The 27,799-nt window shown below is 42.1% G+C and overlaps 2 protein-coding genes across 3 annotated transcripts in view; one reads left to right on the top strand and one right to left on the bottom strand.

Moving 5' to 3' along the window:
- Window positions 1–9,293: 9,293 nt before the first annotated feature.
- On the bottom strand, window positions 9,294–21,962 carry RPL7 (ribosomal protein L7). Its single transcript, XM_084618344.1, has 7 exons — window positions 21,859–21,962; window positions 20,390–20,492; window positions 19,538–19,704; window positions 18,536–18,673; window positions 17,585–17,694; window positions 15,224–15,434; window positions 9,294–9,351 (listed from the first exon to the last, which is right to left on the bottom strand). Exons 1-6 carry the CDS (start codon window positions 21,909–21,911, stop codon window positions 15,226–15,228), a joined length of 780 nt encoding a protein of 259 aa, XP_084474470.1. The 5' UTR covers window positions 21,912–21,962; the 3' UTR covers window positions 9,294–9,351; window positions 15,224–15,225.
- A 2,250-nt stretch (window positions 21,963–24,212) lies between these two features.
- Window positions 24,213–27,799, top strand: part of RDH10 (retinol dehydrogenase 10) — a 42,875-nt gene continuing 39,288 nt past the window's right edge. Inside the window, exons 1-2 of one of the 2 annotated variants that reach the window (XM_084620731.1) lie at window positions 24,213–25,267; window positions 26,434–26,669. In XM_084620731.1, coding sequence (XP_084476857.1) covers window positions 24,976–25,267; window positions 26,434–26,669 — 528 coding nt within the window. In that variant the 5' untranslated portion in view covers window positions 24,213–24,975. Of the gene's footprint in view, window positions 25,268–26,430; window positions 26,670–27,799 lie in introns of both variants that reach the window. The other variant, XM_084620730.1, reaches the window with a different exon arrangement.

The raw sequence follows: 27,799 nt of genomic DNA, 5'->3' as shown, positions 1-27,799 counted from the left end.
TGTCTGGACAAGGAGACTGGGACTTCGTAGGGGAGATAGAAATGGGAAGCCTGGGGTAGAACTGGGCTTTTTTTCAGCAGATAGTAAATTTGTCAAAAAATTTATTTTTCAGGCTAATCAAATTATTTACAAATGTGGGTCAAATTTGGCAAATAGTTTACCACAGGTTGGAGATCAGATCCTCCCCACAGTCAACCATCTTCCTCTGCTCCTCCATCGATCATATTTTGCCCTCATCATAGGACTCAAAGCAACATCCTGCTCCACTCACCATTTCACAGTCTATCCCAGTGTCCTTACAGAGCCTCCATTACATTCATATCTCAGCACCTCCCATGTCTCTTTCCTCATACCATCCCTGTGAACAAGGGAAGTATACCTAAGTTACAGACTGGGAACTGAGACCCACAGACACACAGGAAATCTGTGGCAGAGCCAGGAACAAACCGAGATTTCCTGAGATCTTTTCTAGTGCCTTAATCACAAGACTATCCATCTTTTGTATGAGCTAGAATGCCAAATCTATCCATATCCCTCTACTCACAAAGCCTCACTGAATCTGCCTCATTCACTCTGAGATCACACATTAATGTATCCTGACCACCGCTGCCCAATTAACACATCACTGAAACATCGTAAGGGTCCATTACCATGGCTAATGGACTATAAAAGTTTTAGAAACTTGGTTCTAATGTTCACCTCCCACCACCAGATGCACTGAAGGTAGCTGCTTTGGTTTTCCCAAACTAGGGAAGAGTCATGTGGTCACATGATTCTGGCTCTCTCAGTATCCATGTGCTAAATCACATCTAAAGAGAGCTAAAAACATAGAAATACTTTCTTAATATTACTTTTCTACAAAAAGCAATAGCTGTAGTTGTGGCAAGGCATGTCATGTGAAGAAGAATGTAAAGGAAAGTGGTCCATTAGAAAATTTCTGTTACACTGTGATCTACACTATGAAAACATATGTTTGAAGTTTTTGAAAAAATGGAAGTTTGTGTAATAGTTTAGGGTTATTTTACTCATAAGTCATATTTTAGACTGCGCTGTTCCTTTAATGAAAAAAGAAACAAATGTTCTAGGGTTAGTTCTAGATCTAGTTAAAAGTTTGAATAACTCAAATTTTGGTAGCAATGACAATGTTTCCGTTTTCATAGATATCTTCTGAGCACTTGGAACATAAAATAGGTGAGGAACGGTATTTTTCCTAAGCTAACAGGCAAGCTAAGTAGCTGGCAAAGCAGACACATTGGAGACAAAGAAATATAGGAGCAAAAAAGGATGTATGTGAATGGCAGTAATCAGTTCCACCAAGTCTAAGAGATTTTGTGTCCAATTTTGAAATCATATGGTTTGTTATACAGTTGCGTTAGACCAGATGATTACTATAGTCCCTTCTGGCATTAAAATCTATAAATCAGTTAAGAAATCAGATAGATCTTTACATGTAGTTTAAAACTGCAGTGAAAATGTCTTTCCTCAGTTGTAAGCCTTCAGTGAAAGCAGATCTAAGGTATATGCCATTTCCTTCTCTGTAGAACTCACACTGTAGATTGATGCCCTATGGCTCCATCTAGAGATTAGTCTATAGATTAGCTACAATCTTTCTCTACCTCCACATAGTTCTGTCTTTGAAAAATGACCCAAATTATCTTAACAAGGTATTTCTATCATTGAATAGCAAAGGTTATATTTTGGTATCTGGTCTTATTCATACCAGCTACGTAAAGGTACTCTCCAGCAGATAAAGAGGTAAATTCATTCTGGGAATTCTGCTACATTGGTAGTCAAGATCTTTCACGTAGTGAAGACTCCAACTAGAGAATTGTATTCTGTGTAACAGCGTGTACTTTTTAGGCTGCTATAATTCTTTAATTTTTCCATTATGGATGTAGCCCCCATTATAATTTTGACAATCAAACACATACTTCTGATATTGCTGGTTTTTAGTTTGGACACAAAATTTTTGCCAAGTTATTCCTGTCAGGAGAACAGTTACTAAATGTTAAGAGCAATTGCTGCTTTTGTAACATTTTTCAATATGTAGCTTATTACAGAGATGTTACTAGGATAATATTTCTGTAGGCCTATATTTTATTATTGCAGCAACTTTCTCCAGTGAAATGCCTCCTATTCTTAAATCTTGCATCATAAATCTTAGCATCTCTAACAATTATGCTGAAGTTTTTTAAACATTCATAAGTTATGTATAGTGCTATTTAGAATCCGAGGGGATGGGTTAATGGTCTCAGTCACAGGTTCGAATCCTGGCAGATTTAGTTTGGCACTTCAGTCTTCTAAAGAAGATAAGTGGCTTTCCATTCAGCTTACCCCTGGCAATCCAAGATGGAAGAAGATCTCAGAGAAAAGGATCTCCTTCACTATCCTGATTCCTAGCTGTGGAAACCCAAATCCTCCTTGTCCTCAGGAATTCATGGATGTATGGGCTTTTCTGTAGTTACTTCTGCCCTCTCGGGGTTTGATCACTGTGAGTCAGATGCATTAATCTGTACTGGTAGAAGCTAGATCACGAAAAATAAATTTCTCCTACCGCACTAATTGGTTTCCAAGGCGTTGCAGCAACACATTGCAGGAGAATGAAGACACCAGATCTCAAGAACCTAATGGAGAAAAATTAAGGAAGGGGATTTTTTCCCCCTTGCTAGAAAAAAAGAAGAGATGTTGAACTAGTCACAAAATTGTGGAATGTTAGTAAGATGAGACATTTTCACACTGACAAAAGTTAAATGTAAGTACAATCTAAATGGCAGGAATCTAGGTTTACAATCCTGAAAACATGTGCATGTGATTAACGTTACACCCAGGAGTCGGCCCACTGACTTCAGTGGGACTACGCAGTAAGCATGTGCATGTTTGCCAGAGCAGGGCTGAAGAATAGAATGGGGGGATAAAACTCAGGTGGAATCATTTCATTCTAAACAATATTCCTTATCCGTATAGAATGTGTTACTCAACAATAGAAAAAGGCATAAAGTAACAAGCAAGGAACACTGATGTGGTGGTTAGATTTGAATTTAGCAACAAAAAGAGGGAATTTGGATTAGTCAGTTTAATTTTTTAAAATTAAAGTAACATGACATGTGCCTGACAATGTCGTGTCATAGATTTATTGATTCCAAAATGGTATGCAGAAAGTCGGACTAGATGATCACAATGATCCCTCCCAGACTTGAAATCAATGAATCTATGATATGTCATTGTCAGGCTCTCTTTCATTTTATAGATTCACAGACGTCAAGGCCAGAAGGGACCATTGATCATCTAGTCTGATCTGTTTGACACAGGCCATAGGACTTTCCCAAAATAATTCCTATGCAGATCTTTCAGAAAAACATCCAATCTTGATTCAAAAATTGCAAGTGATGAATGCACCACAGCAGTTGATAAATTGTTCCAGAGGTTAATTACCTTCACTGTTAAAAATTTACACCTTGTTTGAAGTCTGAATTTGTCTAGCTTCAACTTCCAGCCATTAGATCATGTTATACCTTTGTCTGCTAGACTGAAGAGTCCATTATCAAATATTTGTTCCCCATGAAGGTACTTATAGATTGTAATCAAGTCACCGCTTAGCTCTTCCTTTTGTTAGGATACATAGATTAAGCTCCTTGAGTCTATCACTAAAAGGCATTTAATCATTCTTGTGGCTATTCTCTGAACTCTCTCCAATTTATCAACTTCCTTCTTGAATTGTGGACACCAGAACCACAGTGTTCTAGCCATGGTTGCACCAGGACCAAATACAGAGGTAAAATAACCTTTCTACTCCTACTTGAGATTCCCTTGTTGATGCATCCAAGATTCACATTAGCCCTTTTGGCCTCACCATCACACTGGGATGTCATTGGATTCCAAGTTGTACCCCTTTCCCATCATTCCCTTCCCTTTTATAAGGATTATAATTTCCTCAGCATAGGGACTGTCTTTTCCAATGGTTGTGTACAGCATCCTCAATGGGGCCTCTGCAAACTAGAGCAATACAAATTAATAATCTAGACTGATGATCTATGAGGGAACTGATGGGCATGGTCAACAAGTAGGTCAAAGAAAGGGGAAGAAATCAAGGTAACAAATAAAAAAACAGATATGTTAAACTAAGTATTCTTCTGTTCCCATTTCCTCTTTCTGCACAGCCTAAATTCTCACATGACACAATATTAAAAATATTATTAAAATCTAGATGTTTATCAAAGGAAAGGGACTGATAAGAGGCTACTGAGAAAGGGCCTAGACAAAGTGAATATATGGAAATAAATAGGACTATGAGGTGTCAATATAGGGTTCTCAAAAACCCCCATGAAAACTGCAGAATGGTAATTTAAAAAAATTCATTTAAAGTGAGGTACCTGTAAATTGGAAAAGTGATTCTAGTTTCTAAGGATAAAAGTGGACATCCTGTCCAATTCAAAACCAGTTAGTTAAATATAAATACCAGAACAAATACTGGAACAAATAGTTAAGGAATTTTTCTGAAAGCACTTGAGAACTATTTAAACACTAGATAATCTGGGATCATGAGTAATTCCTTCCAGAGAAACTCAATTTGCATGTTTGATTCAGTTAAAAGTTTCCTGGACCAGAAGGAAGATCTTCATCCACCAAACTTAATTCACTCTAGGTATCTACTTTGTCTCTCAAGCGTTGGCCTTATCATAGAACATGAAATAGCCACAGCCGAGGGAAATCTGATGAACAATAGGGCCCCTGGCTTTAATTAGCAGAAGTAATCATGCCCCAAACATTAGTCTCTGGCAAAAAGGTGTGCTGGTGAGAGAACTCACATTTGCTGATTTAAACCAGGGTAAATACATAGCCAAAGCCACAAAGAGGGAAATAAATGTGTAGCTTTATAAATACAAGCTGTGCCTGTTAGCCTGCATAGACAGATGATCTGGTCTGGGAGTCCACTCATTAACTACCTTCTAACCAGTTTCTCTACATATGTGGCCAACATTTTCTAATGTGCCCTCTGGCCATTAGGATTAAAGAAATATCTACTGTTCATGCTCCTCAAACTCTCCATTGGTTTGACTGCACACTCCTCCCCCTGAGGAGTTTGTCAGGGAATTACCCTAGATAAAGGAGAGAAAAATCAAGCACCATTGCACCTTAGTATATGTTCTGATACCTTGCCAAAGCTATTCTGCAATGCTAGATGTCAAGAAAAGGTTATGCAGTGCTAGAAAAAATTATAGGTAAAAGGTCTAAATACCAAATAGAGATTGTAAAATTAAAATCAGCAAAAAAGGTTGACCTAATGTATGTACTCACTAATCTGGGTTTAATGCTGGTTTACAATTTATATAAACTAAACAAGAATAACTTGAGTGGGAATAGAGAGACAAAAGGAAGAGCACAAATGTGGGGCATGCAGGACTTTGCTTTCTGTGATTAGATTATGCCATCACAGAAAGCACTACTATGAATGCTATATGCTTGAATCTCACCAGTTAGAGAACTAAACCTGAAATATTTGTTCTGAATCCTCTGGCATTTTGTTTCCCCTCCTGTATTGAATCACTGGTTTTATAACTATTTCTAGTTCTTATATCTAAGGGACCCCCTGATGTAAATTTACTAGTTTCAATACTGTATCATTAGAATCTGTCCCATATGTTACTTATCTTCTATTTTTTCTCTTCAAAAGGTGGGTATTTCTTGGCAGATAAAAACAGTGAATAAGATACTCCCCCCTCCCTTGCCCTTTTATGCTACGTAAAAGGGCTGGGATCATAGGTGCCGGAACTAGGGACGGTGGTGGTGCTGCAGCACCTCCTGTCTTGAAGTGGTTTCTATTGTATGCAGGGCTTACAGTTTGGTTCAATGGCTCTCAGCACCCCCACTATAAAAACTGTTCCAGCACCTCTGGCTGGGATGGTGCAAAGTGGCCCTAAAAGCCCCATCTCTCCCAGCTGGGGGAGAATTCCCCTGGCATAAGCACTATGGTATACAGCTTTAAGGTTTTATCCCACAGGCCCCTAGCAAGCCTTGCTGTGGGAAGGTTCCAGGGGAGGGGCTGAGACCTGGTGGTGGAGATTCTGCCCAGGGAGGCTGCTGTGAATTAGATGTGCTCTGCTCTCTAATTTAAGGTCAGTTACACCAAAGGTCTCTAGTATCCCAGAATCAGGAGGGAGAAATTGTGGCTTAACCACCTGGGGCTGCGAGTTCTGTGCTGCCCCTCTAAGAGATGCAGTACAAAGTCTCCTGTGAAATTCTCCATTGTGACTGGGCACAAAAGCAGCCACGTCATGCTGGCCAGTTAAACAGGCACAATGGGTAACTTATGAAAAGAAATATTTAGGATCAAGGTTAATTTTTTACTTTAAAATTAAAGGCATCTGTCTGTAAAGGCTGGTGCATAAAAATCTTCAGAAAAACTCAAGCCAAGGATTGCCCTCTTTCAAAAGGGCTGCCATATCTTAATGCTCTCAATAGGCCTGAGGCCATAGCTACTTTTAGATTTCATAGATTATAAGGCCAGGAGAGACTGCTATAATAACCTAGTTTGACCTTCCGTATAACACAGGCCATAGGACTTCCCTGAATTAATTCCTGTTTGAACTAAAGCAGCAGTTCTCAACTGGGGCCCACTAGCTGTTTCAGAGGGTCTGCCAAACAGTGCCACTAGGATCCTGAGCCCAGGCACCCCATGTGGCTCCTGAGTTGGAGCAAAAGGACAAAAGGAAGGCAGAAGCCCACCCCCTGCGCTGAAGCCTAGCCCCCCCCCCGCTGGGCCATGGAGTTTCTATAGCATGTTGAGGCGGGTTTGAAAGGAAAAGGTTGAGAATCCCTGAGGTAGAGCATAGTGTTGAGAAAACATTCCATCTTGATTTTAGATTCTTCACTGGAAAATTTACCACAGGCCTTGGCAAGTTGTTCCAAGTGTTAATTACCCTTGCTGTTTTAAAATTTATGCCTTATATCTAATTTCAATTTGGCTCACTTCAACATTCAACCATTGGATCTGGTTATACCTCTTCCAGATGGAAGAGCCCTCTTATCAAATTTCTGCCTCCTATGTAGATACTGTACTTATAAACTGATCAAGTCACCCCTTAACGTTCTCTTTAATGCAAATGGATTGAGCTCTTCAGTTGATAAGGCATGTTTTCTAATCCCTTAAGCATTCTTCTAGCTCTTCTCTGAACCCTCTATTTATCAGCATCCGTCTTGAATTGTGGCCACCAGCACTGGATACAGTATTCCAGCAGCGGCTGCACCAGTGCCAATTACAGATGTAACCTGTCTACTCCTACTCAAGTCCCATTTATACATCCAAGGACCACATTAGCCCTTTTGGCCACAGCATTGTCCTGGGAGCTTAGCTGATTATCCTCCATGATGCTGAAGATTTTTTTCTAGTCCCTTACCAGGATAGGGACCCACATTCTGCAAGCATGACTTGCATGTTTTATTCTGAGATGCATATTTTACAGTTGGCCAGATTGAAACATACAGTTCCATCACTCCCAGTTTACAAAGTGATTTGGATTGCTCTGTATCAGTAAACTGTCCTGTCATTTACCACGTCCCCCAATTTTTCTGGTATGTGCAAACTTGTTAGGGTGTCCTATTACACAATGGCCACTACCCATTGTTTCCATTATAAAGTCAGCAGCTATCATTAAAAGCAGCCTGTGGCCTCAATCCTATTGGAACAATAGGAGAAATGGACACACAACCAAGCCAGTTATGACTTCAGTCCTCTGAATAGGAGAAAGCAGTGATTTTTGAAAGAGGGCAGTTTTTGTGGGATTCTCTGTAGTTGAACATTATTTGCAAGCACCTGAAGAACCTGTTAATTTTGAAGAATGGGAAAAATTACCATGAATCCTAAAATAAGTTCTTCAATTTAGTATATGTGCAAGAGTTCAGTGAGCTTTAACCATAGTAGACATTTGAAGCATGTGAATTATTCACTATAATCATCACTGGAGAGAAAGCAAATGTTTGACACTAGATGCAACTTTCTTAAAGGATCCATTTTAACTTAAGTTTGAGATAAAATTGTAAATTTTCAGAAAACTCATGTATAGCAGAAGCTCTGTAATTATGGGGAGAATACTCTGTATGAGTGCAAAACTAAAGACCATAACTATGGAACCATGAGGTGCTTCCATAACCTCCTATAGTGCCATTTTTAAAGGCAGCCATTGAAATACTGGAAATCTCATCTGTGGGGCTGTTCACATCTCTAGCCATGGAAGAACAGTAATTTTCTTGAAGAAAAATTTATGTAGCTATTTGATATTACAATTCCATTGTGTTATATAAAAATGTGCACTTCCATACATTTGAGCTATTCATTAGCTGAGACACTGTTTCACAACTGTAGATATTTAACCCATTGCACAGATGAGTTAAATGACTCAATGGTTTCTTGCCACAGTCATGGTTCAACAGCAGAGACAGGAATACAAATCTGGTATCTTACTGTTGAAAATTACTTGCATCAGAAGAATCATGAAACTGAGGTTATACAGAGGTATTTACACAAAAGGAATGAATCCCACACTATGAAATTTCCTGGCTGAATAATTTGTCCTTCATTTTGGATGCTGGTCACATTGCATCCTATCCAAGTTTGAGAGGTAAATTGACAACTGACCCATTTGTGCCCCTTTATTTCAGCATTCATGTGTAACTGACACTGACAGTAGCAGAGCTAGTTGAAAAACAGGTTCTAATAGAAAATTAGTTTCTCAATGCACTGAAAACGTTCATGTGTCTCAGTCTAAACTTGTTTAAAGGTGGTAGGGTGCTGAGAACCATATTTTTTGTTGTTGCAGACCTGAGGAGCCTGGACTCTTCTGTGTCCCTTAGCAAGTCTGCAGCTTTGCAGAGTCTTGCCTGACTGACTAGAGGAGTGCAGAAAGGAATTTGGGAAAAGGGTGGTGGAAAATTACTGGTTTGCCAGATGTATGCTGCAGCAAGCTGAGCCTGGATTCTGCAGCCCTCCTAGGGCCTCAATCAGTGAATAGAAACAAGACTTACCCATCATCCCTCAAAAAAAAAAAAAAGCCCCTCTATACCTCTTCTCTGCTTCTGAATTTCCACTGTAGAGGGTTGGACTGGCTTACCTGGAGGTACTTCATATTTGAGAGGAAGAATGTGTGTGAAGTAAAATAAAAAGGAAGTAGTATTTTATACTTCTCTTCTACTGACTTAATTATGAAGCTTTGGGAATACCTTATTAAAGCCCACTTCTAGACAATGTGACTACGCAGGAATACTACAGAAAAATTCCCAGGCAAAATGACTTGAGACTGTTGTGCACAGAAATTTTTTTATTAACAGATCAGAGTAGGAAAGTCCACTGCTGGGCACCTGAAAGAGAAGACAAATTAACATTAACAATATTATTTGATTTTCTTAGTTCTGCATCAGTTTATCACAGTTGATGTGACTTTATATATATTTTCAACCAGACTGAAAAGACCCTTCGGTGCTATTTAATTTGACTTTACTAGAATCCTATGCTAGTCAAGTAGCTCCAACCTCAATACCTAAGTCTCTTTATTCACAATAAAGCACTGTCTTCCAGCAGTAGCTTTAGAACATATCTCCTAATATAACAACATTCATGTGACAAAAGGAAGAAGCAAGTCTACCTTGAATGAAGAGGAAAGCTAGTATTTCAGGCAGAACACTAAGTCAAGTCATAGTCCCTGCTGTTAATGTTGATGCTAAACTTGCGTAAAAATGCACTTCAATTCTGTTCCACCTATATTACTATTATGAGTCCTGGGTCTACACAAGGGAATTTTAAGCAAAAAAAGCTTAAAGGCACTAGTTTCAGCTTTGTGTTAAGCACTCAGCTGCACTGGGCCTCCCAACACAAACACTGGTCAAGGTGAGACAATGCTGGCAACAGTAGGAAATATTTAGAAGATCTCCCTAATGTCGACAAAGGAGGAGAATAATCATATCCTCACAGGTATGTAAAATTGAAATTAATGTTCACCTTCAGGCATACTGCCCTTTAGAAGATGTTTGCTTACATGGGCATTAGCTCAGATGAACACTATTGCTTACTAAGCGAGGGAGCTAGTTTTCACTACATTACTAGCAGACAATTCTCGGCCTCCTCACAAAGTTTTGTAATGAAAGAGAAAATTGAATAGTCTTTCCAAAGAGTTACTCATTGTTCATATATTTAAAGAGAATGTGTATAAACAACTACAGTAGATAGTAGTAACGTAACTGGGATTCTCTGCAGGAAAGAAAACACAAGGAATGGAAACAAAGGGGAGAAAGTGTTTACAAGAGCTGTAGACCAATGGAAGTGGTCTATAGGAGTTTTTAAAAATGCTTTGCTGATACCTGCAGCCCAAATATAACATGGCAAGGGCGTAAGAACAAGGAAGTGTGATTAAAAGGAAATGGAAGTGACACTGCAGTTTGTATTGACCTGTAGAACTAGTATAGAATGGACTGAAACCGATCCCAGCTAGTGACAAGGAATGCTACTGAGGTGGAACACCAATCAAAATCATGACAAGCACCACTGCACTGAACTTGAGCCATCTGTATAAGTGAGCACAGAGGCAGCTTAACCGCATTCAGGGGAAGAAAGGAAAAAGTATGGCTTAAACTTCCTTCCTACACAAAGCTCCTGGGAAGCTTAGGCCACAGTGATTTTCCATCATGCTGGGTAAACTTAAAAAGAAAAGATCATTGATGGAAGGAGTGCAGACTGCATACCAATATAGGCTATAGAGCAATGTGCTGGGATACAACTGAAAAAAACAGCAATTTATTTAGACAAGAGGGAACTGCCATCCAGTTTTCGGACATCTAACAAAGGCAGTTTTGCTCAACTTTGAATGATTGAAGATGTATTTACTAGCATTTTAGAAGTGTGCGTTCATCACGTTTGTTAAATTTCCAGGAAAGATGTTAAAAGAACTGTGCTATTAACCACCCAGAAAGTTACCCCATCAGAACCAAATAAAAAAAATTCTACAAAACTAAGTGTGATCACTAGACTAGCGTAATAGTAATACAATGATTTTATCCCAACCTCCAAGTCTTATTCAGAAAAGCTCCCAAAGTTTTCAAAGAATGGTCTACTTCACCCTCCCCACCAGCCAATCATTCCTGGGAATACTAATTGCTTACTTGCAATTTAGCAGGTGGACTAAGAAACCAGCACCACGTGACTAGCTAGCTACAGAACAAGCTCTTACAGAAACTTTTGATCCATAGAACTTAAAGCACACAGACAACCAGCAAGCGGTAAGGAGGCCAATTTCAGAGCTCATCACAAAACCCCTGTACTGCTATGAGCAGGTAGTTTCAGAGAAGGCAGCCTATTCACCCACAGGGAGGAAAACACTCCACATCTCCCAGTCAACCCCAAGTGACTAATGCAGGGGTGGCAAACCTGAGACTGAGAAGGCGCCAAAATTTACCAATATACATTTCCAAAGAGCCACAGTAATACATCAGCAGCCCCCCCATCAGCTCCCCCTTTCCCCCCACTCCCAGTGCCTCCCACCCACCAGCAGCCCCACCGATCAGCGCCTTTCTCATCCCTCCCCGCACCTCTTGATCAGCTGTTTTGTGGCATGCAGGAGGCTCTGGGGGGGAGGAGCAAGGGCACAGCAGGCTCAGGGGAGGGTGCGGGAAGGGGTGGAATGGGGGCAGGCCCTATGGCACAGCCAGGAGTTGAGCAGTGAACACCCCCATCAGCACATTGGAAAGTTGGCTCCTGTAGCTCCAGCCACCTCTGGACTAATGGAAAGAGCAAAATAACCCAAAAATGGGGAAAAAATCCAGTTTGGGTCAATTGAAACATTGTTTCAATGACTATTTGAATTGTTGACATTGGGAAGGTATCTTCACAGCCATAAAAGCTCACCTTTTAAAAATTAATGCCTTCTCTCCTCCTTTAAGGACACAGAAAAGCATTTAGGTGTTCTCTAATCTCTAATGAGCAAGTAATCGGAAGGCTTCCTATTTTGTGGTGTAGTACAATAAACTCAGTGATGTTGAGCATGTTTAATCTAATTTAGGTGCTTGGGTTTTTAAAAAGGGCAACTGCAGCAAATTGTCTCATTCTTCTGTATACTAATGCATAGAGCTCCGTGTCTGTCATGGAAGTCAAGAATTTTGTGACTTTTCGCGCACCCCTCCTCCCCCCAGATTTAGTCAGGGATATTTACAGTAGAAGTCATGGACAGGTCACAGGCGGTGAATTTTTGTTTATTGCCCATGACCTGTCCATCACTTTTACTAAAAATACTCATAACTAGGGCCCTACCAAATTCACGGCCATGAAAAACGCATCACGGACCATGAAATCTGGTCTCCCACCATGAAATTTGTCAGCAGCACAGAAGCAAGGGTGGCAATACCATACCACACCATCCTTACTTCTGCACTGCTGCTGGCGGTGGCTCTGCCTTCAGAGCTGGGCTCCTGGCCGGCAGCCTCCACTCTCCAGCTGCCCAGCTCTGAAGGCAGCATCAGCGGTTCAGAAGTACAGGTAGCAGTACTGCAATGCTGCAGCGCACCCCCCCCCGCAATAACCTTGCAACCTTCCCACAACTCCTTTTTGGGTCAGGAGTCCTACAATTATAACAGTGAAATTTCAGATTGAAATACCTGAAATCATGAAACTTACTATTTTTAAAATCCTATGACCATGAAATTGACCAAAATGGATCATGAATTTGGTAGGGCCCTAACTCTGACTAAATCGTAGCCTTACTAATGCATAATTTCTCTAAGGGAGTGAGGGATATTTCCTTTGCTCTTCTTGAAAGCATTGCTTTGTGATGCCATATTGCTAAAATGGCCCAATAAGTCTTTGCATGCAGTCTATTTTGCTCTGTCAATGCAGCACAAAACTCTTATCATAGCTCCACTGCATCTTTACGCTACCATTCAGACTGTAGACACACAACAGAAGAAAACTGATAAGACTAGCTGCTATTTAGAACCCCGTGGGCAACAGTTAGCGAACAAGAACCAAGTCCATTTCAGTCTGCTGCTGCTTAGAAAAGCTACAAACAGCCACAGAAGGCAGAACCCTTCTTGTGCTCAGAGCAGGAAGAGCAGACTGAATGATGCAATCTTTTCTGCACACAATATTTTAAAATTCTGCATATTTTATTTGTCAAAGTAACAAATTGCCAATTTCAATTATTTTAGTAATTTATTTCAAAATACTGGTTAGCAAATATGTCTGTAACAATACAGACCAAAAAAGATTCAGGAAATGTTTTTTGACAAACAATATGCCTAGTAAGGAATCTAATACAGACCTTTGAGTCATAATTTATTTAAACTACAATACAGAAACCTATGTCCAGCACCCCTCACAAGCAGTGCAAAGACTTCAGGGGGGAGTCAGGGGTAATGGAGGAGCTGAGGGACAGGGAAGCAATTGCTGGGAAGGCGCCTAGGAGTGAACCTGGTGGGTTGTTGGGTGTGGAGGGGAGAAGTATGGAACAGGGCTTTTTTTTGGGGTGGGGTGCGGGGAGAGGAATTGCTAGGGAGCTGGCTGACCTCTACCCTCTTCCATTCAGTCAGGCACATCTGCCCCTGTCCCCACAGGGCCCTGCAACCCCCCCCCCCCTTCCCCATGTGGCCCTGGCTCAGTGCTGTTACCCTACTAGCTCCTAAGCCCACACTCCAGTCTGTCCCCTCCATTAGCCTTTCTGAACCCCAGTCTGTGACCACCCCCAGCAGCCCCTATTCTGTCCATCCCACCATGCCTCCTCATCTGGGCCCCACTATGAGGAATGCGGCTTCTCCCCCTCCCTCTTTACTGCCCTCTCTTCTGGTGCCACAGCAGCCCCTAATGGGAAAATGGTGTAACTGCAGCGCCCCCTCCAGCAGAATATATATTCTGCGGAGGAACAAAAATCTGTGAAGGACATGAGTTCTGCGCATGTGTAGTGGTCAATTCCCCTCAGCATAGGTATCAGCCTGTCGCCAAAGGCTGATAGGGAAGAGGTCCCAAGTACAGTCGAGTGGAAACTGTTTTTCCATCCCACAAAAATTATTCTGAACAATTTCCCATTCCAAATGGGGACACAGTCAATCTCAAATTTTCACAAACCCCAAATCCAAGAAGATTCCAGTTTAGGTCATCTGAAAGTTTCAGTAATTTTGAATTTGTTTTTTAAATTTCAGAACAGTCATTACTCAGAAGCCCAGAATTTTTCAATTCAGATATCATAATGAAGCGTTTTGACAATTTTGAAATTTTTAAAGATCTGAGCTGAAAACTTGACAGAACAGATCCTTTCCCACTAACCAGTTCAGTTTTGTCAAACTGGCATGTTCCAACAAAAACCTTGTCAAAGTTCCTGATGAGCTCTAGTGCCAAGCACAGTCAACGAATAGTACCATTAGAAATCCCAACACATGTGGGTTAATCAAATGCATTGTAACATTGTCCATGGAGCACATTGGTGGGCCGACCTTTTTCTTATCAGCCTCTAGACTAGGAATTTGGTAGTCCTCAAGCCCTCTGACCATTTCTATAATCCATACTAACTCTGTGCTCTATGGTTTTTTTGCCTGTTTTTCTGAAATAGATTATTACTTTGGCCAATATAGGGAACGGAGATGTCATGTTAATACACATACTCAATTAAAAGTGTAGAAGTGATTTTAAGTCCATACCCTGTCCCCTGCCATTTCTATAAGCACATCTGACTCTGCAAATTCAAAAAGACCACTTGTACCTAGATTAGTGGATACAAGAAAGAACCCTTGTGGCCAGATGATAGCTAAGAGCAAAAGCAAGAAGTTTCTGGGAATGAGTACTACTTTTGATCCTTTAATGCCAGTAAGGGCAGTCAACGTTTCCATTACAAATCCCAAGCATGGTTAAATATTTAAATTCTTTGTTTAGCAAGTTAGTAGTAAGTTGTTGGGAAAAAATACATAACAGTTATGATCAAGATCCAAACAATTTCTGTACATGTGTTTTTTATACCCTTTGAAGATTTTAACACTCAATAAGTTAACCATCAGATATTGGACAAACTAGTTCAATAAGGCTTCACATTCTAACAGTCTGATCGAAATAGATAATATACATCAACTACATACGCCCCTTAAAATCAAGCAACTTTGCCTTCCACATCCACTGGACCACGTCCTTTACTGCATACTTAAAGTAAAATGAAGGAGGTGGTAATTTTAAGGTACATTTTCCCTGTGACATTAAGTGTCTTACCATTAGTTCATTCTCCTTATGAGCCTGTTAATCTGATCTTCCCTGTTGCCAGCATCTCCACCTTCCACAAAGTGGATAGTTTTCTTTTTCATTCCACCTCGAGGAGAAGATAACTTGAAGGGCCACAGAAAGTTGTTCACCACTTTGAAGTTCTTGCCAACAGTATAGATCTCATGGACCACATCTTCCATGCAGATGATGCCATATTTCTCTGAAATCCAGGAAACAGTAATTCTACAAGACTATCAGACTAAAACCCAAGGCCTGTGGCATGATTACCTACAAAACACTATCCACAATTAAAAATGTGTCTTGAGTGTTATGTTCATTAGTAACCGATGCTGTCTCAAGTTTACTTGAGGTCAAGTCAATGTCCACAAATCAGCATGCTCTGCTTTAATGTTTCAAAACAAGTTGTGTACTATTTTTCCCCTCAAGGCTGTTACTATTGCTAATTAGAAACAAATGGTTTGCTTCCCCCTTACATATGAAAAAAGGAAGCAAAACACTACAGAAAGCTTGATTATAATACTAAACCAGCAATGACAGGGAAAAGAAAACCATGATAATCCAATGGAATTTTGGTAAACATTGTTTCATAGTGGCCTTTTAAGAAAAATTAAGTTAAATCAACACAGATTACACACTTGCACTTAACTGAAACTCATCTTTTTTTAAAATCTCACATTAACTGTTGCAAGGATTTAGTGAACAATGCACCAACGGCATTTCTGTATTTAATGTAGTCTTTAAACATCAAGAGTTCAGATTTTCCAAGAGCATCTGGTAATACAACACAGGAATTGAGTGTTTCGTGTTGTGCAAACCCAATTCTTAGAATTGTAATGTAAAGAATAATGGACTTTCAGATCTCAGCAAATTATAAAAGTAGAACATATGCTGCTATTTTTAGTGACCCAGATAAATAATGGAAAAGCAAACAAGAACAATCTGAATTGTTAATAGACAAACTATTTTACCTTTAATTCCAGATGAATGGAGAGGGTGAGGTTTCACCAACATTCAGTAACATGGAATGTGGAAATTAACTTCCTGCACCATAATGTTAAACTAATATCCCAAAATCTTAAAATCTGATTAGATATAAGATATTGATTACTGGTCATAAATATAAAGGGAAGGGTAACAACCTTCCTGTATACAGTACTATAAAATCCCTCCTGGCCAGAGGCACAATATCCTTTTACCTGTAAAGGGTTAAGAAGCTCTGGTAACCCAGCTGGCACCTGACCAAAAGGACCAATAAGGGGACAAGATACTTTCAAATCGGAGGGGAGAGGGGGTCTTTTGTCTGTCTGTTCTGTGTGCTTGCTGGAGAGAGATCAAGAAAGCAAGCAATCCAACTCCATTAGAATTAGTAAGTATTAGCAAGGAAATGCATTAGTTTACTTTTGTTTTGGCTTGTGATTTTCTGTGTGTGACAGGAAGGCATATTCCTGGTTTTTCTTTTTGAAACTTTAAGATTTTGCCTAGAGGGAAATTCTCTGTGTTTTGAATCTAATTGCCCTGTGAGATTATCTCCCATTCTAATTTCACAGAGGTGCTTCTTTTACCTTTTTTCTTTCTAATAAAGTTCTGTTTTTTTTAAGAATCTGATTGTATTTTTTAGTGTCCTAAAAAAACCAAGGCTCGCCTGTGCTCATCTTGTTTATTCTCAAGCCTCCCCAGGAAAGGGGAGTGTAGGGCTTGAGGGGGATATTTTGGGGGAACAGGAACTCCAAGTGGTCCTTTCCCTGATTCTTTGTTAAATCACCTGGTGGTGGCAGCATACCCTCCAAGGGCAAAGAGTTCATGCCTTGAGGAAGTTTTACCCTAAGCTGGTAGAAATAAGCTTAGGGGGTCTTTAATGTGCGTCCCCACATCTGTACCCTAGAGTTCAGAGTGGGAAGGGAACCCTGACAACTGCATATTTACTTAGGAAATGATTTCAAAACAGTTTAGAAATACCTGCCATTGTTTCAGTATTTCCACTCTTAGTGGTAATGATTTCTCACTGATATTTTCATTCTTAAAAGGCTCCTGCTTGACCTATCAGTTTTTCCATTAGAAATCAATGCAAATCAATCGGAGAGACAAGGTTTACAGTTGAATAGCCTAGTCAAATTATAAAAGTTAGTAAAAATTTAATTTACTTTACATTTTGAAAGTTTTGATTTCTAATAGGAAAAGCTAATACTTTCATTCCTGCTTTGCGTCAAGTTGCCAAGACAGTGATTTATTGTCATATTAAAACCTATTTTTAGTGATAGAGGTAGTGTTCAGAATTTTTAAGCTCATATTTTTAGTTAAATCAGATAATCTTAAGACAAAATCATTGCTAAAAAATTAAGTTATATTTACCAAGACACCGCTGAATCAGAGAATTGTCAGTCAGAGCAATGCGCTGCCTGTTGATCTTGCCGTAACCACGCTTGTAGATCAGTTCATGCACAGATTTCAGATTGGGGTAACTGAAATACAGAAGTGAGATAGAAGTGATTGGGATTCTCATTCAATAATGCCAAAAAATGAAGTTCTATATTAAATTATTTGAGCTTAGTATGAGGACAACACACATTCAAACAGTGTTCCCTCTAACTTGTCTCACTCATGTGCGGAATGAATTTTGTTATGTGCACACATCACCTCCATATTGGTGCATATATCAAAATTCATGTGGCAGGGTGGGGCCAAGGGGTTTGGAGTGTGGGAGGGGGCTCAGGGCTGGGACAGAGGGTTGGAGTGCAGTGGGGAAGAGGGGGATGAGGGGTGCAGTGGGGCTACGGTGAGTAGAAAGGACTCTTTCCCCCCCCCCACAGCAGTACCTGAGTTGGGTGGAAGAGGTGCCTCTTCCCCAGCCATGGCAGGTCCAGGGCGCCCATCCCCCGGCCGTGGCAGGTTCAGGGCCAAGCTGGGGAAGGGGCACCTGTCCCCTAGCTGCAGCAGATCCAGTTGGACTGGGTCAGGGCGCCTGTCCTGCCGCTGTTGCAGATCCAGGGCTGGGTGCCGCAGCAAGTCCAGGGTTTGGAGAGAGCTCTCTCTTGCTGCTGCAGTCCTGAGCACCAGCACGATGCTCAACAGGCAGCTATGCAGCCACGCAGCTTAGAGGGCGCTTAGTATGCCAAGCGTAACAACCCAGTGCAACACAATGGATGCAAAATGCTTCATGTTGCACCAATGGGAATTCATGACGGAGAGTCAGACCAGGTCTTGTGTTTACTTTTTCTGCTACTTATTTCAGTGTTGAGCAATACATCCTGTATTTTACTTTTCAAATTCACTTGATAAAGTTAAATTGAAAACTTCACTTACCCCCATGCAATGTAGGGTTCAACAATCCGCAGCATGTTAATTGAAGCCTTGTTGAGTTTTACAAATGTGCCATTGAAAATCTGACGGAGGCGAAGGAGCTGCAATACCTTACGGACCTTCGGGCTAACTCCATTGATACTACAAAGTGCATAAGTGATATGCTTAGATTTACATTTGTCTGTAATAATCAATTAATTTGATCTACATGGCTATGTGGCTTTGATTCAATAATCAGCTATATGCTTACCAATGATTCAAAGTAACAATTGTACTGAACTGTATTATGTTTTACCATCTCAAATTTATACTCTGAAATTTTCATTCAAAGCAGATCTACTTTTAATCTAGTCTCTCTCCTCAACAAGCTAACAAGGGCTCAGTCTGACTTACTCTTAAGCAAAAGCAAAGCAGGAAGGTGATACTCTTGATTCACAATTCAGTGCCCCCACCAGAAAACAACCAGGGATATAGTTCACCTTCAATGAGAATCAGGCACACCCTTCTTTAAACAGCCTTTTTCCTGGATTACTAGTTGATTTCTCTCTCCTAGTACACCTTTAAACAAGCTGTTCTGAAACATGTGGAGAGAGAGATTTCTATGGCTTCTCATTAATAATGGTCTGCAGACATATTCATATTATCCAGTTTACATTATAAAAGTAAAAAATTCTAATTTTTGCAATGTAAATGAGGATAATTCACTCTCCATGCACAGTTGCTACTTTGCCTCTTAACTGACAATGCCAAAACATGGGCTTTGATCCAAATACGTTTGTGGTTAGAAACTAGACTGACTGAACGAGTCCTCTGCTAGTACTATCAATCCACACCTACCTGTGACTTACTCGTGGAAGGGTTTTATTACAAATGATATGAACTTTTACATACTCTATAGTGCTGCTCTATCAAATACGGGAAGGCCAAATTTTCCCCACAAATCTTAACAAAATGAATCTATTCCCCATGAATTTTAACCATAGTCCAAAATGGTAAATATCTTACCCTCTGATCCTGATCACAAAGGCCAGTTTTGGTTCAGCAGGTACATAGTAATTGCCAGCTTTGCGTGCCATTCGGGCCATACGAATCTCACGTCTATACATTTGCCTGTACTCCTTGTGATAGGCCTGAGCTCTCGTATAGATGAGTTTTCTCTGCGCTTTACGAAGCTGAAATTAGGGATAAAATTGTCATCCAAAAGTACACTATGTTCATAAACATGTTAACTTACAACAGCTCAATTATATCATTCCAAGTGATCAATAAGCTTTACAAAATGTGTATAATAGATACATAACACCATCCTAACACATGAAAGCAGAAAAAAAATCAACTTCAGCTTTACAGTACTGTAGCATCTCCTGTGCATACAACATTTATTTATTGCAACACTTTGGACATAGTTAAGACAAGCAGACAAGTTTGTTTCCCTCACCTGGTATTTAGAGTAATACTAGTGACATTCTGGACAAAGTTTCAAAAGGCCTTTAATAAATATGTCATAGTGCACCAATACACAATTTCTTACTGAATAGGCTATCTTCCTACCATATACCAATGAACATTAAGCTCTGAACTTCAAATCATAATACTGCCTCTAAGATTACTCTCCCATAAATTATGAAGGGTATTGTGTTTTGCATCACTTAAAGTACTCGGACTGTGTGTTCTGTTTTTGATCAATATTCCATGAATGAATTGGTTAAAATACCCTGCAAAATCTCAGTGATTAACAAACCAGCTGTCTATATATCAGATTTAAGATCTACTAAATTCTCTCTATCACTATGTATTAGAATTGCCTTTACTGTATAAACAAACAATTCAATCAAAAAAGTTTATTAAAATATTTACCTTCTTTTGAACCACTAGCCTCTTCAGACGCTTGGCCTTTATGTCAGCAAAAGCCTTTCGCTTTTTCAAAAGGCTTTCTGGAACAGATGGCACCTTCTTTCCTCTAAATTATTAAAAAAACAACAAGACTTGAGAGTCTATTTATAGATCATTTTCACATGACAAATAATGAAAGGTGTGTCTTCAAATTTAGCTTAACTAAGAATTATTATAAGCAGCTTTGAGATACATAAACCACACATGGAAACGAAAATACAGGCCTCAGTGTCCTGAACCAGTTTATAATTACATTCTGCCTCCCTGTATCTTCAGTTGTTTAGGGTCTTACTCAGGCCTGAACTCCTCATAGCATTATAATGTGTACTTATAGCATCTTTCATCCACAGATAACGAAACTAGTATTGCTGTACGCAGCTAAATAGCTACTTCTCACCACAAGGTAACTACCCTTTATTGCTACTTCTAGATATTTATAAAGCAACTACTTATCTGAATACTTACAAATTAAAAGCAACAAGCAATTTGAAAGACTATCATCCAACACTTGCCTTTTAGACACCATTTGGGAGTCTAAAATTTGTTTTTCTTTCATTCAAATTAAAAACTATCACTCTGGCTTAAAATTGAGGAAAACTCTCTCAAAAAATGGATCTTACATCTAGCTCTGAATACAAGTCAGTCCAGGGACAATTCAAGAACTGCTGACAAACTGCTGCAGTGGTGGCTGTAGCAATTCCTGGCTATAGCTTGAATACCAATTAAATTTGATAATGATACTTCATTATGAAGGAAGTCTAGGGTCATTATCACTGAGGCTTGTAATTCAACTCTTAAGTTTTGTGGGAGTTTGTCTGAAAGACCATCTAGGAAGTCGCTCCTAATTTTAGAAGAGTAACATCACAGTTTGTAATGCATCGTCCATTTAGAGATAAATAGTGCCCTTTGATACATGGGCACAACTCCCACTAGTTCCAAGCATCTAAAGGCAGCATCTGGTCCTAAATAATGCTTCATACAGCACATTAACAGGGCAAGAGAGAAGTGACTGCTGTATTACCTATGGGACACGAGACTGTACACGCTGCTGCCCCATCCCATCATGATGGTTCCTGAGCAGCAACACCTCTCCCCCAGTAACCCCAGCCCCGCTCCCAGACACCCTTCCTCCTCCAACACCAGGGCCCTACGCAGTCAGGCGGCCGCATCCCTCGGACTCCGCCGCACCCAAGAGACTCTCCATCAAGCCCTGCGCACGCCAGGCGAGGAGAACCAACCCCCTCTGCCGCCCCAAGCCCAGGCCGCCCCGGCCACACACAGGTCTGGGTCGCCGGGGAGGACCTGAGGTGGGTCAATACGAGCGGCAGCGGAGAGGCAGAGCCCCGGCGGTCGGGCTCGGGGAGCCGGCCGGGGGCAGAGGCCACCACGCCGCGGATGGAAGCGGATTTTCCCGGGGAAGAAGCTGCACTTACTCTTCGCCCGCCATGATCCCCACCGGAAAAGAGAGCGCGCGCATGCGCATCATACACTTAAAGAATCGGGTCCGGGAAGAGGCCAACGCCAAAAGCCCTGGGTTTTGCTGTCTTACGTGGTGCCTGAATACAATTTAGGAATAGGGAGGTGACTACCTGAGTGCCTGAGCTGTACCGGTGGCCAAGTTGAAGGGGCTCAGAGCTGGATGGGAATGTAGGGGCGGAAAGCGAAGAGTAGATGTCTCATTGAAACACACAGTAGTAAGCTTTTACAGACCCGGAGGAAGAGGCTATAAACACTTCCCTTTTAAAACATCACTAAAGCCCCTCCAGCTTGGCTACAGCTTCAGCATGCTGAGTTGGGCGCAATCCACAGTCCCAACAGTGTTCAGGCCCAGAGGTGTAATTAAAAATGTAATCACTTTTGTTATTACATTAAATAGTTCATTTCCATAGTGTGACTGATTCACTTCAGCTCCAAGAGATGTTCTATGGGGCTAAATCCTGAGCCTGAGTGTTAAGATTGACTTTAATGGGATCAGGGTTATTATTTATTTTTATTATTTGCCAAGTAGTGACGCAACACATATATCAACACAGTTTAGGTCACAGAAGAGGTTGAAAACCTCAAAAAGTTGATACAGAAAGAAACTTGCTTATTATTGTTAAAATCTAACAATGTTTTGTTTATTTGTGGCCATAACTAGTTTTAATCATGCATTAAATGGATAATCTTGTTAATTTTATTTTGGGTCTCAGACCTACTGGTGAGAAAAAGGGACTGGAAATTGAGCAAAGACCCAGTCTCACACACACTTATGCACAAGTTTAACTTCATTCATGTGAATTGTCCCACGGACTTCAATGTGACTTTAAGTCTTTGCAGCATTAGATCCCAAGTTTCTTAGGTTCCATTCCCATCTCTGCAGCCAGCTGATTCATTGTGCAATTTGAAAAGTCATTTAAGGCATCGCTGCCATAAACAGGTGAACTTCAATGGAGTTGCATCTACTTGACTAAAATAGTCTGTTCATCTAAGTATTTTTACGGATGGCCACTCACTGTGCTCTAGGGCCCCAATCCTGAAAATGCTTAAATAGGGATGAAACTTTACTCCAGTTTTCTCATTGACTTCAGTGGAACTGCTTATGGAGTAGAGTTACACACATGCAGAGCAGTCCTATAGGAAACAATGGAACTGAATGTGTAGTGAGGGTTAAGCAGTTTGTCCCAGAATAATTAAGTTACTATTATTTTAATTTATTTGTTTTGTTTTACAGCTTCCAAAAGTATGCTAGGTGTTAGATACTTTTATTGTAAAATGTTGAATTAATAATAATACACTGGCATTTGAACAGCAGCTGTGTTAGTATTATAGATGTAAAAACAAATGGTAATACTAATTTATACTAGTACAGCACCTTACACTCATGAATCTTATTAAAACTACAGCAAATAACAGGGGAATTAAAAATACATTCACAAGCAAATGTTCAATTAAATTGTTATATTAGAATAACTATTGTCCCAGAGCAAGAATTTGACTATCAATAATAAGCTGAACTTTTTTCTCTGTCGCACACTACAAACTGGCTCGTACGTCAGCTTACACATCACCCTCAAACAGTGGGCTCGCCCGAGAAGCAAAGTGGCCGGTGGTGACTACAAGTCCCATCATACCAAGTTCCACTTTGGCCACGGCTCCGGGACGTGTTGAAAGGCTGTAAGTCGCCGGACTCAAGATGGCGCACTACACTCTGGGACCTGTAGACTAAGGGAGCCGCTTTGCATTCTGGGACATGTAGTCCCTTTCCCGTTCCCTCCTCTAGCTGGAAGATTTGGAGGACAGTTTCTAACCCAACCGCGAGGTCCCCGCCGTGGAGAGATGTGTCTTGTGTCGCCTGGCAGCAAGCGGGACCGGAAGTCCCGCTGAGCGGCGCGGGCCGGGGGGAGAGGTGTGAGTGGCTGGGGCTTGGGCGCTTATCGCCGAGCGAGGCGCCGCCTGTGCCTCAGGCAGCGGCGGAGAGCGGCTCTGGGCTGGCCGCGGGGAGGTGGTGGGACCACGGCGGAGTTGTTGCTGGGTCTGGGCCCGCCGGGGCGGGGCCCGGCGTGCAGGGGCGGATCCCACCGACTCCCCGTGACGGCGGTGGCTGGGCCCGGTGTGGGAGGAGATGGGGTGGGGAGCGCACGGAGAGGGGCTGGCGGGGCACCAGGGGACCTGGTGGGGCCTGGCGGCGAGGAAGGGGTGGGGCCGTGCTGGCGGGTGCTGTGGAGGCGGAAATGGGCTGGGGGAAGATCTGGGAATGCAGAGGGGGCTGGGCTGGGGGAGGGCCTGGGGATGGGGTGGGGGAGGGGACCCGTTTCCCAGCCGTGGGTATATAGCGCGCGGAGCGTGGAGATGCTCCCTTCCAACCAGTGGCGGGGTGCAGAGCGCCGGAGGAGGGAGCGAGGCAGGGGCGCAGGAGAGGGAAACCCGGCGCCTCGTTCCCTGGCTGAGCGGTGGAGGTGGCCCCTCACCCTGCGCTAGTGATAGCTTCTCCTCAGGCAGTGCGAGCGGCAGCGAGGAGGGAGCCAGCCCCGGCTGTGTCGGCAAACTTAGGGCGGCTCGATTGGGTGGCTGAACTTGCTGGCCGGCGTTCGGCGGGGAGCTGCCGCCCTCGGGGAAGGAAATCGGGTAGCGCAGAGGACGCTTGTTCCTCTTTAAAGTCTCCCTGCCCTCAGCCCTGTAGCCAGCGCTGCAGGCACGGCGGCTCCCGAGCAGCCAGAGGAGGCGGCGAGCTCCGCGGTTCCCAGGCAGTAGCAGCCCCAGGTGCCTGCAGGCAGTGAGGTGCCTGGGCAGTGCTTAGTGTTGGGGGTAGTGGGTGCCTACGCTGCTGCTTTCCTCTGGCTGCTGAGGGGAAGCTTTGCACGGCCCCTTGCTCGACTGTGCCACGGTTGCCGGTGTCCCTTAAGTTCATTGCGCTCCGCACGGCTTTTCTCCGCTCTCTGGAGAGCGGCTGCGGGACCCTTTGGCGCACAGAGCAGGCAGGTTCCCCTGTACCAGGGCACCGGAGACGCCCCTTCCCGCGGTAGGCAGCGGGGACTGTAGCTGAGCCCTTGGGGGACAGCGCTGCAAGCATGAACATCCTGCTGGAGTTCTTCGTAGTCACTTTCAAAGTGCTCTGGGCTTTCGTGCTGGCTGCGGCCAAGTGGCTGGTGAGGCCCAAGGAGAAGAGTGTGGCGGGGCAGGTGTGCCTCATCACTGGGGCAGGCAGCGGCCTGGGCCGCCTCTTCGCCCTGGAGTTTGCCCGGCGCCGGGCGCTGCTGGTGCTGTGGGACATCAATACTCAGAGCAATGAGGAGACGGCAGGCATGGTGCGCCACATTTACCGTGAGATCTCCGAGGAGGCGGCTGCCGCTGCCCAGCAAGGTAACTGCGCTGCCTACCTCAGGCAGGATGTACTGGGTCTATATGCTGATCTATTTTGTGTTCCTGATATAGATCTAATACATGTTTTATCTCCGCCGCCTCCCCTTCTTTTCGTTTTTCCTCCCCCCAGTAAATGTAGGGACTACAGGAACAGCCCACTGCCTGAGATCTGGGGACAGTGTGGCTCTGGGATAGTGGACTCTTACTGGGTTAGCCTCCCATGAGGCAGTGATCCTACCTTCCTGCCAGCCTGTCTTTTGGGGGGCAGAAGGATGGTGCTACACCTGATGGTGCTCAGCAAGGGGTGAGGTGCATAGGTGCTGGAACTAGGTGTGCTGGGCATGCTGCCACAGCCCCTGGCTTGAAGTGGTTTCCATCATATACAGGGTTTACAGTTTGGTTCAATGGCTCTCAGTGCCCACATAAAAAATTGTTTCAGCACCCCTGGTGAGGGGGAAGTACCCAGTTTATAATGTGTGGGGAGTATTTCGTGGGAGGGGGCATTTCTGGAGATGGCTTCTGCGGGGCTCTAGTATTGCCATGCTATTATTTTTGTACAGCTTCCTCCTAACTTCCCATAAAACTATCTTTCACCTGCTTCAGGAAGGGTAGCTAAATGACATGTTTACAAGAAAATCACTTGCATTTTCACAGTGGTAGTCCTCCTGCCAGGAAAGGAAAAATGGTAGTTAGAGCTGAACATCCAGAGGGGGTATTTCTGGGATTCTTTAGTACTTGTGTATTTCCTGACCACACTGTCTGATGGTGACCAGGGACATGGTTTGTGACTTAAACCAGGTTGGATTTTTCATTGTCCTACAAACCCAGCTGTAAGCAAGAGTTTCATCCCACACCCGCAATCACTCATATCTGACCACCCAGGAAGGAGTGGGGTTTGTGTGCTTGTATTCCTTGCTAGGAAGAGAGTTTCATGAGTGGAAGAGCACAGACCATTTTCATCAGTATAACCTTTGATTCAGACAGCTGGAGCCTTTTTCATGCAGGAACAGTAAATATAGTGTTTGTTTACTGTGATGATGCCAAAGTAAATAGAACTCTTAAAGTGTAATGGAGGAGTGTTTACTCTCTTTCTGCTTTGTGACTTTTTACCTGAAGGTTGAGGTCTAATTGAGAATGTAACCTTTCTATTCTGGATTCCTTAGCAGCTGGAGATGGTGAAGAAGAGGTGTTGCCCCACTGCAACTTGCAGGTTTATACATATACCTGTGATGTGAGCAAGAGAGAGAATGTCTACTTGACAGCTGAGAGGGTCCGCCAAGAGGTTGGAGAGGTTTCAGTCCTGGTTAACAATGCTGGTGTGGTGTCTGGGCACCATCTCCTAGAGTGTCCTGATGAGCTTATTGAAAGGACCATGATGGTTAACTGCCATGCACACTTCTGGGTAACTATACATTTGTTTATGCTTCACTTTTGTTCAGTTTATTTGGGGAAGGGTGTTCTGTCACTTAGTTTTGTATATGACTTTGCACTTTTACATACAATCTACTACTCTTTTGGATTACTACCCAATAGGGTTAGAGAGTGGCAAGGGGAGAAGAAATAGTTTTTGTACCAACTATTTAATTGTAAAATCAATGTTTTACATGACTTTCAGTATAACATTTTCTGTATGAACAACTTCTGAATAGTCTTGTCTACTGCTTTCAGTTAATACTTTTTGTAGCCTTTTACTGGCATTTTAGCAACTTTAAGATAACACTTGATGCTATAGTATTGATTCACCGATTTCTCAAAAGATACTTAAATATTTCTTAAAAGCCCTGTCTGAGATGTAGCTAAAGTTGGCTGTAAGGGAAGCTGTAACTTTTGAAGACTTGGCAGGGAGGAGAAGAGAACCTCGAAGGAAAATCAAGCTAGAAGGTCTTTATCAGAAATCTTGCATATTTGTAATTATAATTCGTTCTCCAGAGTAAACCATTAGTAGTAAAATAGAGCTACATGGATTCTTGTGTGGTGATGTTGTTTTAGTAACTGACGAATGCTAAATGAAAAACTTAAGCTACATAGTCATATTCTCACTGAATTTTGTTGCTCTTTTTTTTTTTCTTGGTACTCATTTCAACAGAGTTATATAAACTAGAATGTTAAAGCCAGGCATGATACACACTGGGCCTGCATTAGCTGTCAGACTAAGTCCATGGCATTAGAACTGTCCTTTGGTCCCTCAAATAAGGTTATGAAATATACTTCCAAAACAGTTAAAGAATTAAGCAATCTGAAATCTACTTCAGCAGATGCCTGGTAAATTATTCCTGCATGTGTAATATTAAAATCTTGTGAAATACATGGTGTACAGAAACTTCACATGCCTCTTTACTGTAACTTTTTAACATAGGAGTTAAATGCTGTTTCATAACCCTAAAGGAGCCCCTTCAGATCAACACTGGGAAACACTTAATGGCAGAGCAGTCTAACTTTTTCCCAAGTATTGTAGAACTTGTCTATAAAGCATATTTAAACTTCAGTGCACATCAGATACTGTGTTTGGAGACTTAACTCTGAAAATATGCA

The sequence above is a fragment of the Lepidochelys olivacea genome (genome assembly GCF_965140295.1).
Source record: "Lepidochelys olivacea isolate rLepOli2 genome assembly, chromosome: 2".
In the NCBI taxonomy this organism is placed as follows: domain Eukaryota; kingdom Metazoa; phylum Chordata; order Testudines; family Cheloniidae; genus Lepidochelys; species Lepidochelys olivacea.
The sequence above is the reverse complement of the archived record's forward strand: the minus strand, read 5'-3'. Positions and strand labels throughout refer to the sequence as shown.